This window comes from Malaclemys terrapin, chromosome 1 (genome assembly GCF_027887155.1).
Source record: "Malaclemys terrapin pileata isolate rMalTer1 chromosome 1, rMalTer1.hap1, whole genome shotgun sequence".
Taxonomy (NCBI): Eukaryota; Metazoa; Chordata; order Testudines; family Emydidae; genus Malaclemys; species Malaclemys terrapin.
This window is the reverse complement of record NC_071505.1, coordinates 345,453,147-345,465,537: the sequence shown is the minus strand read 5'-3', so window position 1 is coordinate 345,465,537 and position 12,391 is coordinate 345,453,147. Positions and strand designations below refer to the sequence as shown.

The 12,391-nt window shown below is 58.0% G+C and overlaps 1 protein-coding gene across 1 annotated transcript in view; it reads left to right on the top strand.

Annotated features, from left to right (window-relative positions):
• INPPL1 (inositol polyphosphate phosphatase like 1) overlaps positions 1 to 4,733 on the top strand; it is a 70,620-nt gene extending 65,887 nt beyond the window's left edge. The window contains exon 28 of the mRNA XM_054015925.1: positions 921 to 4,733. Within this exon, the coding sequence (XP_053871900.1) occupies positions 921 to 1,014 (94 nt within the window). The 3' untranslated portion in view covers positions 1,015 to 4,733. The remainder of the gene's footprint in view (positions 1 to 920) is intronic.
• The last annotated feature ends 7,658 nt before the right edge of the window (positions 4,734 to 12,391 follow it).

Here is a 12,391-nt window from a genome sequence, read left to right as displayed (position 1 = left end):
TTGGCGGGGGCAGTAAGGGGCAGCATGATGAATGGGGAGAGGGGCAGGGTGGGGGGCGTAGAAGGAGGACAGATGAGTAGAGACGTCTCCTGGTTGCCCAGGATCTTAGCAAATGCCAGCTGCTGGGGGCACGGCCCGTTCCACAGACCTGGCGTGCCAACATCCTTCTGGCTCTCCGGGGCCCTCGCTCTCCATCCCAGCATGCTGATGGGTTCGGGAGCACAGGGTGGAAGTTTGGCCTTTGTGCCGCTAGGGGGCACCGCTGCCCTGCAGAACCGGGGGCCTTCTCCCAGAGCGGGATCAGCTGAGAGGGGCAGCAGTCTATATGGTCCTTTATAGGGGCTCGGTCCTCTAGTGCAGGCGTGTAGTGCAAGGTGCCTCTTGTCCAGACACCTGGTTACCTGCTGCGTGGCCCAGTTTTGGTGCACGGCTCCGGTCGCCTGACGCCCACTCCTGTCCTGCTGTAGTGGGGTGACGGTGCCACGTCTGCCCATGGCGGAGGTCTCTGCAGGGAAGGGTGCCAGGTAGGCGCCGCCAGCCTTCCTGGCAGGGCAGGGTCACTGATCCCAGGCAGGGGTCCCTGTTGGCAAACCCTGCTTTCTCCAGGCACCTCAGAAGCATGTGCCAGGGGGATCTCCCCAACGCCTGGGTCTTTTTGGTGAGGTGAGAAGTCAGAGAAGTGTTTCCTAGTGGTTAGAGCAGGGGGCTCATGCGCCAGGACGCCTGGGTTCTATTTGGGGCTCTGCCACTGACTGGTGTGGGTAAATAATATCCCCCACCTGTGGCTGTCGGGGTGGGGGTGCTGCGAGGGTTAACCTGTGTCTGTGCTTCTCCAATCAGAGGGCGGCTGTTTAGTCACCTGATCTCCGGGGCGGCAGGGGGGGCTGGCTGCTGACTTCTGTCCTCTCCCCCCCTTCCAGTGACATCACCGACGAGGACCTGGAGGAGGCCGGCGTGCTGGATCCCAATCACAAGCGCCTCCTGCTGGAGAACCTGCTGAAGCTCAGAAAGTAGCAGGAATTTGCGCCTCCCACGCCAGGGCCCGGGCCTGCCACTCCTGTTCGCATCCCCCGGCCCCCTCCTACGTCAGGATCTCGGGGGCTTTCACTGTGCCTACGCCCCCCTCCCCCTGGTGGGGAGGGAGGGGACTCCAGGCAGCCGCGGGCTGCATCCCCATGGGGGGGCAGGGGCAGCGCGTGGGACACTGGCTTAGTGCTGCGTCTGCAGGGGGGCACCCCAGAGATGGGGCTGTGGGCGCGGAGTGGGGAGGAGCCGCCCCACGGCAACCCAGATCCTACCTGTCCTCGCCTCCCATGGCTTCCTGGAGGAATCGGGCCTGAGCCAACCCAGAGCAAGGGGGCGATGGGTGGGAGGGGGGCAGAGAGCCGCACGTGGGCTGAGCAGTCCCATAGCTGGGGGTTGGAAGTGGCCAAGGCCTCACTGCAGAAGGCCTGGGAGCAGGGCGCTCTGCTGCCTAAGTTATTGCGTATTTATTGAACGAGGGGAAGAAGGTTTGTCTTGTTTGTTTCATGGCCAGGCAGCCTGGGCTTGCTCCGGTTTAGGCCTCTCCTCCTCCTTTGCACGGACTTTCCCCTTCAGCCAAGCCTGGCCCTCTCCTGCATCCCGCGGGCTTGCAGTGCTGTGGGCAGGACCTCTCCCTCTTCCCCTGGGTTACAGCGCTCCGGTCACCAGGGAGCGGAGACGAGCAACCAGGCTGAGCAAGGGGCTGGAGCGATCTATTGAGGGGAGCCCGCGAGCTGCTTAAGTGGGGACACGAGCCTGCATCCGCCAGAGGGGGGGAATCGCTGACTCGGATTCGGAGCCTAGAATTAACCTGGGACGCTTGGCCCGGAGCCGAGGAGGAATTCCTTGCCAGTGCGCTGGATCTAGATGTTGCTTCTTTCCCCATTGGGGTCATGAGAAAACAGCCGCCCCCTGTCTCCCGCCAGGCGCCTCGGCCTCCTGGGTTACGTCCCAGCCATGTGGTTAGCCAGGGACTAACATCTGGATCTGCATCCAGAACCGTCTCTCCGCCCAGTGCCTCTGACCCAGCAAAGAATTGGAGCAGGCAGGGGTGTCGAGGGTCAGCGGGGGAGTCAAGTATCAGAGGGGGAGCCGTGTTAGTCTGAATCTGTAAAAAGCAACAGAGGGTCCTGTGGCACCTTTGAGACTAACAGAAGTATTGGGGGAGTAAAGACCATCTCAGCCCTTCTCATTGACTGTGGGAGCCCATGGCGGGGGCAATGGTCCCGCCACTCACTCCTGAGTCCTCCGTCCTCCTCTGGCCCCCATATCTCCTCTCCTCCCCGGCTGTAGCATAGTTACCCATAGTATCCTGCTAAAGCCCTCCCAGTGTAGACAGGGCCGACGGGCCATGCCCAGGGTCACAGGGGAAGTCTGTGGTGGAGCAGGAATTAAACCCACGTCGCCCCCGGCCCAGGCAAGTGTGCAACCCGCTGGCCAATCTTCCCTGGCATCGTTCCTGCCAGCTCAGCCCTGCCCATCAGGCGTCCAGCCAGGGTCCATGCACTGCTGCCCTATCTTCTAGCTGCTCCTCACTGGGCATGGAGACCCAAGGGTCCTGCCTTCATCTGTGCCCGCCGTCCATGAGAGCAGGGGGCAGCATTTGTACCTGGCGCTTTATTCCCCCCCTCGGGTCGGAGATGTCTAGGGGCACAGCCCGTGGACCTTCGTGCTGCAGTGAGCGAGGGGGCCTTTCCCAGGGAAGCGTGGGAGAACCCGCCAGTCCTTTGGGCCCACGGGGGGAATTGTCAGAGGACTGCCAGCTCTGGAGAGTGGCGCTCGCCTGCGTCCACACTGCAGAGGGGTCAGGTGAGCAGCTGCTGCGTTCAGCTCACTCGAGCTGTAGCTTGTACCCCCGGCGGGCCAGCCCATGTGTGGGAGCGGGACTCAAGCTAGGGGCAACACCCGAGTTACAACATGAGTTCCCTCTGGAGCGAAGACAAGCCCCGAGTTCGCGTTCTCGCTGCCTGCCTGCACCGCGTTAGTTAGTTAGACACTGGAGCAGCGAGCTCAGATGCCCGCGAAGGCTACAGCCCTGCCCACGTGCTGCTGGCTGGAGAGCAAGTCCTTCCACTGGCATCAGTCTGAGCTGCCAGCAGAGAGTGGGAGGACGCGGCAGCTGAGACAGGCTACAGCAGAGTTGCACCCGCTGAACTGAAAGTGTTATTTCAAACCGGTTTAATTGAACCAGAGCAAAACATAGCGTCAACGCCCTTAATCCAAATTAAACTTGGTTTATATCCATGTAGGTTAGCGACGCAAGGCCCCGCCAGCCCCACCCCTCGCCCACTGGTGCTAACCCCGTCTCCATTAGCTCGTAGCAATGGCAGGCTGCTAATCTGGACCAGCCGCCCGCCGGAGACCCAAAGGCATTGAGCAAGCGTGTGGTGTTAACGCCCGTCTCCTCTAACTTCTCTGGAGCCAGCTGCGCATGGGGTCGATCCCGCAGTCGAAGGTCTGTGGCGCAGGGGACCCATACAAAGCTCCCTCGCTTTGTGGCGAGTTTGAATCCAGCCTGAGGCCGCGGCGGTGGCCAGGAGCTGTTGCTGGATGAGGTTAGTTCCAGCAGCCTGGGCTGCGGCCAACTCTCCAGGTAGGGTGAGCGCCTTTCATCCCCTTGCCGGCGGTCTCTGGGGGAAAGCCGTGGGCTGCCTCCTTGACTTTCTCTAGGCCCCTTTCCCTGTTAGCCATCAGGAATATCCCAGGGGGTGCGCTGAGTGGCACAGGGCGAGATCAAGCCTTAAGGACGGGCGAAAGGCCAGAGCACATCCAGGACTAATGTGACTGGCTTTGTTCACAGTTCAGTTTTAAGCACAGTTCTCATTTCAAGATACCAGCTGCCAAGGGGAGCGGCCCTGGCTGTGCCAGCCCCTTAGGCTGGTGCTGAGGGCAGGTCCCTGCTCACTGATTTCCCTTTCCGACCAAAGGGTTAGTCACTGTGATTTGGTTCCAGTGAGGACCTGCCTGTCAGTGAAACATGGCTGGCTGCTGTCCCTGTGTTAGTACAGCTGTCTCTGGGCTAGGATGGACTGGAACCTTGTTCTGAGCGACTGGTTTGTGGACATGGGGCGAGGAGTCAGGAGCCCTGGCTTCTGTTCCCAGCTCTGATGCTGACTTGCTTCCCTGGCCCTTTGGCCCACTCATTTCACCGTTCTGTGCCTCAGTTTCCCCATCTGTAAAATGGAGGCAGTGATGCTCATCTGCTTTTCTGGAGCCATACAGAGGTGAGCTCGCATGGACCGGGAGACGTAGCCAACCCTTGTAGGACTCTGCTAGATCATTGGAGCCTTTGCCCATCCCAAGGAGAATCTCCGATGGTGATTAGTGGCTCTCACAGAGAAATGAAGGACGTGTTTGGTTTCCAATGCGGTTTAGCTATCAGGCGCGGGGAGGAGCCGGTGCCCGTGAGGCCTGGCAGGCTCTCTGCACCCCACCTTGTCTCTTAGTTAGTGAGGCGTTTGGTGTGACTTTAATCCTACTAAACTACCGTCGTGTTGTGTTTTTTGTTGTGGTTGAAATCACGAGCTATTTTTTTAATGTTTAATTTAATTGTTATTTGAAACTCTCTTCTTATGCTTAATATTATTTCTCGGGGGAGGCGGGAGACGGGAATTTTAAGCGTTAGGATCTGAAGACTTTGCGAGATGTTCGCTTTTTATGTCCAGGAGTATCACATTCTGAAGTAATAAAAGGGCTTGTTTGCTTAGAAACTGCTACCTGTGTTTTCTCCCTCCCTCGGTCTCTGGCTGGGTCACTGCTGGGATGGGAGACCCACCCCAGCTGCAGCAGAATTCACGCTGGTGAGTCAGTAGGTGGCGCTCTTCCCTTTGACGCTGTACTGACCTAATTCCCGTCCATGGTGCTGCGTAGGAGGGGAGTGCCAGCATGCAGGTGGTGGGCAAAACCAAAGGCCTCACTATTTCTGCTGATTAAAGCTCCCACAACACGATAGTTCTCACGTCCTGCTCTAATTCCATCTCGGTAACATTGACCCCGCCTCCCTTAGCTCCCCCTTCCCCCCCCCCCCCCGCAGCCTCAAGTGGATATGCTATTCGCCTTCATTTCCTGCCCCAAACCAGCAAGCCGTGTTGCTGTGCGCTGTTAAACAGCTGCCGTGTTCCTCCCCAGAGATGGCTGCCTTGCAATTTGGGGGTCTATTGGCTCCAAGATAGTGACTCAGCAAGTCATCTTTATAAGGCCAATTTTGAACCCTGCCCTCTCTAACGTCCTCAGAATGAGATGTTAACACTTGCTGCTACGACGTCCACCCGCTGGTCAGGGAATCTGGGCCATTGGGTCCGATTGTGCTTGGAGCTTTTAATTCCCCATATCCTGGAATCCAGAGATCCCCCGGAACGGCCGTATTCCAAGCTCAGGGTTTTAGATTCACATCTCCGCACACAGGCACGGACAAGGTGGGATAGATAGGAGAAGGGGATCACAGACAAGATCTTGTCTACACTAGCCATTTGCTCCAGGTTTAGCCACCATGGCCAGGTCTGATGTAGACAGGTTGAGCCAGGATTTGCATTAGTTCTTCTGGTTTCAAGCAGAGGCCACCTGCACCAGCTCAAAGCAAATCGTTTCTTAGACCAGTGGTTTTCAAACCGCGGGTCGTGACCCAGGACAGAACGTAAGGCCCTGGGTCGCGGAGGCTCTGGTCAGCACCACTGACCAAGATGTTAAAAGTCCCATCGGCGGTGCTGCCCGGCTACGACAGGCTAGTGTGTACCTGTTCCACACAGGCCAATGGGAACCGAGGGGGCGGTGCCTGCTGGCAGGAGCTGCGTAGAGCTGCTTGCATACCTCCGCCTAGGAGCCGGACCTGCTGCTGGCCGCTTCCAGGGCACAGCGCGGTTCACATGCCAGGACAGACAGGAAGCCTGCTTCTGCACCCCAGCTGTGCCATTGACTGGGAGCTGCCCGAGATAAGCCCGTGCCCCAATCCCAGCCCTGAGCCCCCCCAAACCTGGAGCCCCTTTCTGCAGCCCAAACCCCTCATCCCTGGCCCCACCCCAGAGCCTGCACCCCCAGCCCAGACCCCATCCTGCACCCCAATCCCCTGCCCCAGCCCTGAGCCCCGCCCACACCCCAACCCCGAGCCCCACCCACCCTGAATCCCTCATTCCTGGCCCCACCCCGCAGCTCTCACCCCCACCTCCAACCCTCTGCCCCAGCCCTGAGCCCCTTCCACACCCCAAGCCCCTCATCCCCAGCTCCATTGGGTCGTGGGCATCAAAAATTTTCTTCAACTGGGTCGCCAGAAAAAAAGTTTGAAAACCACCATCTTAGGGTAGGTCTACACGGCGATTCAACACCCGTGGCCGGCCCATGTCAGCTGACCCAGGTGTTGCATCGCCGTGTAGACGTACCCTTAGGGCGAAGCTTGACCTTGGGTGTTTGCACTGGTGCAGTTGCTCCCCTGGCTGGGCCACCATGGTCAGAAATCCCCAGTGCGGACAAGGCCTAGGAAGGGGAAAGCTGCTCGAGGCTGGGGAATCTCTCCCAGGAGCGATGGGAGCCCCTTGCTTTGGAGCAGCGAAGACTGGATTTGACCAGGTGCTGGTAACTGCAGTCAGAAGCCACCTGGGGCTGGGGGCCAGCTGACCGAATGGATCTGTCCCATCTCCGCTGGCTGACACAAAGCCTGCCCCTGCAGCCCTTATTCACGAGAGATCCTTCCACAAGGAGTCCCCCGATCACACGTGGAGGGCAGGATTGGACCTTTACTTCCACCTAACCCCAGACAAAAGCAGTTGGTTAATGGACCGTTTATCAGGCATTTGGGACTGTCCAGCACAGAAGGTCCCGTGGAAACACCAGCCTCTCTTCTCCGCGATCTCCTCCCTTGACGGCTCTGCCTGGGTTATTTCCTCACCATACTCAGAGCCAGCAGCAGCTGGGAGGCCCGGTCGCCATGAAATGCCCTAATCTCGCACTCACGTACACAGGCCTGACTTGGGGTCAGAGCAATTTGCCCCACACCAGGGTATTGGCAGGGCCTTGGCATGAGTCACCTACCTGTGGAGTGCGGAGATGAGGTCCCTGGGGCATCCCCCTCTATTTCTTGCCAGAACATGGCCTATGTCAATGGGGGAACTTCAGCCCTTCCTGGCTTCAGTTCAGAGGTGCTGAAGGGCCCCAGCATGCAGGGTTCCCCATCCCTTAGAGATGTGGTGTCTATGGGCCGGGGAGCCCACCATGGAGAGGGGCCTTCTCCTCAGAATATGCCTAGGGGGCCTTGACTTTGCCTGAGTTGAACAGGGCCCAAGTCTCAGAGCACGACGGCTGGAAAGCACCCTGCCCAAGCCAGTGAAGAAAGTCCTGGGGGGGGTCACTGGAGCACAGGGATGTCTGGGGAGTGCTGGGTAGGGAGAGGCCGGTGGGAGGCTCACGTTCCCCCATGGCGGAAGGGATGGTTGTACTACAGTGATAGGCCACAGTGCTGAGTCTCCCCAGACTGCTCCCCATAGTCTTTCCCCACAGCCTACTGGAGACAAGGAGATCCCAACCCCCAATCCCCAGCCCCCCCCCCCCCCCCCGAGGAGCTGGAAACAGCCTCATTCATCCCCAGGCTCACCCGGCCAGGCTGCTCAGGGACAAGGCCTAACAGGAGCAGCCCCTCTTAGCCGCTCTCCAGAGCGGTCAGGGCACAGCCGGACCCAGCTTCGGGACGGCTCTGCCACCTCTTCCTTTAGCCCAGGTGGGGCTGCTCTGCCGCAAGGAACCGCTCAAGCAAACACTTCTGGGGAAGCAGGGGTTTCCACCCAGTCCATGGGGTAGGCCACTGCCTCAGTTTCCCCCTCACTGCCTGGGCAGTTGAACCCTCTGACTAAACCAAACCAACTTCCACCCCTTCCAGTTGGAGGGGAGTCCACGTCTCCCCTCTCAACAGGATCAAGCCGACACTCTGGGGGAGGGGGGTGTCTCACACGCCCTCTGTCAGCAGTTTCCACCCTGGGCCCCACAAAAGAAAAGCAAGTGCCTGACCCAGTTCTCCAAGCCACACACCCCCCACAGACCCCTGGCCCCCTTTGTTCCCAGGATTCACCCTCGCCAGGGTCCCCCCAATAGTTCCAGATTAGAAACAAACTCGGGTCCAGACTTTTCCTCTCCATCCTCCCGTTCCTCATGCAGCTCCTCCGGCGACCGCACAGGCAGGACTAACCCTCGGTCCCTGGGGGTGGGAATCAGGAGGCTGAGAACAGCTCCCAACAAGCCATGTCTCCTTTCCGGTCCATCTGTGACCAGGGCAAAAGGAGCTCTTTTATATACTACCTCTTTTCCCAGCATGCATTGCTGTCTAATACAACGCCCATCAGCCCTAGGAACTACCATCCCCAGAATGCCTTGGTTCTGCACTGAGCTGGGAACAGGGCCTTAAACAGCCAAGTCACCCTGTGCTACAGACCCAAGGGCATTTTCTCAGGAGGTGAGTAGCGGTTTCCCACATTCCTGGCAAAATCCCAATTTGTAAAATTCCATGTTGCTTCCTTAAAAGTCCCCCTTGGGTTCCAGTCACATCCAGTAGTCTTCACCACTTCTCGTCCGAAACCGCTGGGTTGCGGCGCTGTGTGGCCGGTAAACAGCTGCTCCGTTCCTCCCCAGAGGTGGCTGCATTTCATAGGGACCACTGTGGTCATCTAACATGACCTCCTGTATAAAACAGGCCAGAGAACTTCCCCCAAATAATCCCGAGAGCAGATCGTTGAGCAAAACAGCCAATGTTGTGCGGTACCAAGTCAAGCACCTGACAGCCATCTAAATAGATTATAGCAACACTATTACCTTTATCAACCAAACTTGGCTGGAAAAAACCTATCCAGTTAGTCTGAGGGGCTGATTTGCATTAATGACATTACCCTCCTTTCGCTCGTTATTAATCAAGTCCTGTTCCAGCCGCTCCATTCTCTATTTCAGTGGTGAGTGACGTGAGCAGCGTTAAAAAGGTGCAAAAGAAACTGATTTTTCAAGCTCGCCTCTGCCCGTTTTTGGGTGCTGTCTTGCTGGCCACACCCCAGATTGGGAATTCACGTCTCCCTTCAAGAGGAAGAAACTTTCTATATCATGGTTGCGTGAAGGCTGAGTATGGACAGAGACAGCTCCCACTCAGCACAATGCGCTCCAGGCATTTAGTGATCCTCCCCGTCCTGGAAGGGGGTCAGGACACTTATCCCCATTGTACTATTGGGGAAACTGAGGCACAGAGCGGGGGCCGGGACTTTCCCAACTCCACAGAGGGAGACGGGGTCAGAGCTGGGATTGGAACTCCGGGCAGCCTGCTTCACACACCTAGGCCCGGACGAGCCCTGTGCCAGAGCCAGGAATTGATGCTAGATATAGTCTGGATCCCAAAATAAAACAACGGCTTAACCTTCTTCTGTCGCCCTTTGCAGGGAAGGGGGTGTGCAGATACCTTCGGGCAGGGCACCACCTGTCCTGGCTAACCCTGGGGTTGTGAGCCGGGGCAAGTAACATTCCCCATCCTCCATCTCTCCAGGCCAAGCTGGGGTTCCCCCACCACATTCCTGTCCCCCCTTCCCGAAGAGCAGAGACAGCCAATGGCTTTTTCAATAAATTAAGTTTTATTTGGATTAGTATAATTTGCAAATGGGTTCAATAAATTACAGAACAGTTTAAAAAAAACAACAACAGTCGTCCAGCATCCAACGAGAGGGGACCTCAGCGCCCAAAGGGGCTGCGGAGCCGATCCTGATGGGGATGGCTGAACCAGCAAGATGCCCCGTGCCTGGTAAACAGCCCACTTGTAGGGTCCCAAGTGTCCCCCTCCTCTGTGAATAAAGGGCATGCGCCTGGCCCCTGTGGCATTAGGGCTCTGCCTTCTCCCCTGGCCCCTGCTGCGTCCTGTTTGCCTGGCCTCACCACTGGAGCAGAACTTCCAAACCCAGCAGAGCGCATGAGGACAATGGAAGAACCCATGAGGCACAAAAGCATGAGTGAGCAGTGTTTGCGTAGCTAGTGCTCAATGGAAGGGGGTCGGCCGGTGACCCTTCACCACCCCCATTAGATGGCTCATTGAATTCATGAGCTTGACCCTACCAGCTGCGCGTTGGGATGTTCTGCTTTCAACTCTGGTCATTGAGGACAGAAAGTGATCGGTTCCTCACAGCAGAGGAAGCGCCAGAAGTCAGCAGAGCCGACCCCACAACCTTTCCTAAGATCTGCAGGGGACCTTAATGACTTTGCTTCTTCCACATTAATGACCCTTTTACTTTCCCCGTACACAGACACCTCCCCAGAGATGAGGTTCATCGTGGGTAGGTTCCTCTCTGAGATACATTCTCCAGGGATGGAATCCCATCTCTCCTTCAGCCTTAGCGCCGGCTGAATGCACAATAACATCATGGAACTGGAGAGTGGCTAAATACCTCTTCTTGTTCCGCCTCCCTGCACCCGAGGGAGGGACGTGCCCCACTGATGAACCCACAAGCGGAGCTACTGCCCTGGTGCTAGGAATTAGCTTTGGTGCCAATGGCCACAGGCTGTGTGTGATGCTCAGGAGTTTGTCAGGCAATGGAAGGTAGATTTGTGGGCGTGTCCATGTGGACAGGCTCCGGCTGTAACTACAAATGGCACTGATCCAGCACCCACCATCTCTGTGAAGAACACACACACAAACACATACACACACCCAGATCACGCAGCTGTGCTAATCTCAGCAGGGCCACACCAGACCAACCCTCTGCTAACACCTGCCTGAAGCCAGAGGCTTTGTGACAAGACTTCAGCAGCCTCCGGTGTCTCCTCTGACCCGTTTCCTCCCTCCGCAGGGGTCTGCTCTGTGACAACAGGCGCTGACTACAGCATGGTCTGGGATGCCCAGCCCGAGCACCCAACTCCTATAGTATTCCAGTGGGGGTTGGGCACCTCATTGCGTTAGGCATCTTTGGAACTCTCCGCTGCGGTGACTGGGCCTGCTGTGGCTGTGAGTTCTGGGCCTGCAATAGCCATTCAGGGATCGGTCCCTTCTGAGTTCTGGTTAGACCCCAACCCTGCCCCTCCCTCAGCAGCTCTTAGGCCTTCCCAAGCTCCTAGATGTTCAATACTTGTTAATATTGCCCACGGTCCGCTTCCGGAACGGTCTGCAGCTGGCAAGACCATGTGGCTCCCTCTGCCCTCACCCAAGGGAAAAGGGGCACGAGTCACGGCTCTCTCCACTAGAGGCCCAAGCCCGGCAGCACAGAAGCAGGCTGGGCGTTAACGTCAGTGTCTGAGGTGTCTGCAATTTGCAGCCATTCCTCCTTCGATCGTCCCAGGTCAACAGGGCTGGGCCTGGTCAGCGACCTTCACAAGACACCCCGGTGGTGCAGGCGCGTGGGCTGGGGGAGTCCTTCTGGTGGAGCCAGGGCCAAACCATGCCTCAGCCGGGTGGCTGGGTGAGATGCTGTGCTGCGGGGAAGTCAGTCAATGCACCGACACGGTGTCCGAGGCAAGGGGCTCCCCGGGACCCTGCCCGCTAGTGAGCAGTGCTGGCTGCTGGAGGGGTCGTCTTCCAGGGAAGAGGCAAAACCATGCATGAACCCTGGCCCTTAGCTCTGCCAGAAAGTCACCAATTCTGGGGTCCTCGCCCACCTGGAGCGTGACGTCATCCCGCCTCCCTCCAATGCCCTCCGCGGCTCCATGTGGACCCCGCGTTCGTCTCCACTTCCTGGAGCAGCGTCTGAGTGGTGGGCGCGCGGTCCCTCTGTGCGCCGTCTGTGAAATGCTTTGAATTCGGTGGGATGAGGGGTCCTAAACAAACATAGTGGCCTGGTTTCCTTTCTGCACCTGAGGAGCACGGTCCGGTGGTCCCTGCTGGCTCTCTGGGGTCCTTGCAGCGGTAGAGATTGGGATAAGTGGATCCAGGCACTGCCAGCAACTGTCTGCAGTCCTCTCCGTGCCTGTGTTGTTCTGATCCTCGCTCACCCAACGAGGTACATGCCAAGACAGGGTCAGCTGGCCTGCCCAGCCCCACCATAAAGTGCTTTCTTCTCTCCTTCCACCGCTGGGCAATGTCTCCATTGAAATTCAACATTGAGCAATAAAAGAAACGATCCGCGTTGGCCGCACCCGAAAGAAAGTGCCTCTCCTTTGCCTGATGGCCTCAAACCTGCCCTCTGCTGGATGGAGAAGGCGTCGCAAGGATCCCGCTTGGCTTGACGGAGAAACCAGTCCAGTGCCATGGGGCGCCGGCTGCCCGCTGCGGTATTTTCAATCACAGTGTTACGTCGTAGGAGTCAGTGGGGAAGAGCATCGCCACGGATAGTCTTTCAAAATGGCTGCCCCTCCGGTCTGGGGCTAAGCGTGAGGGTGCTAGGGCCTTCCTCTAGTGGGCCCCAAGGAGCCGGGCCTGGTGGTCCCCAAAAAC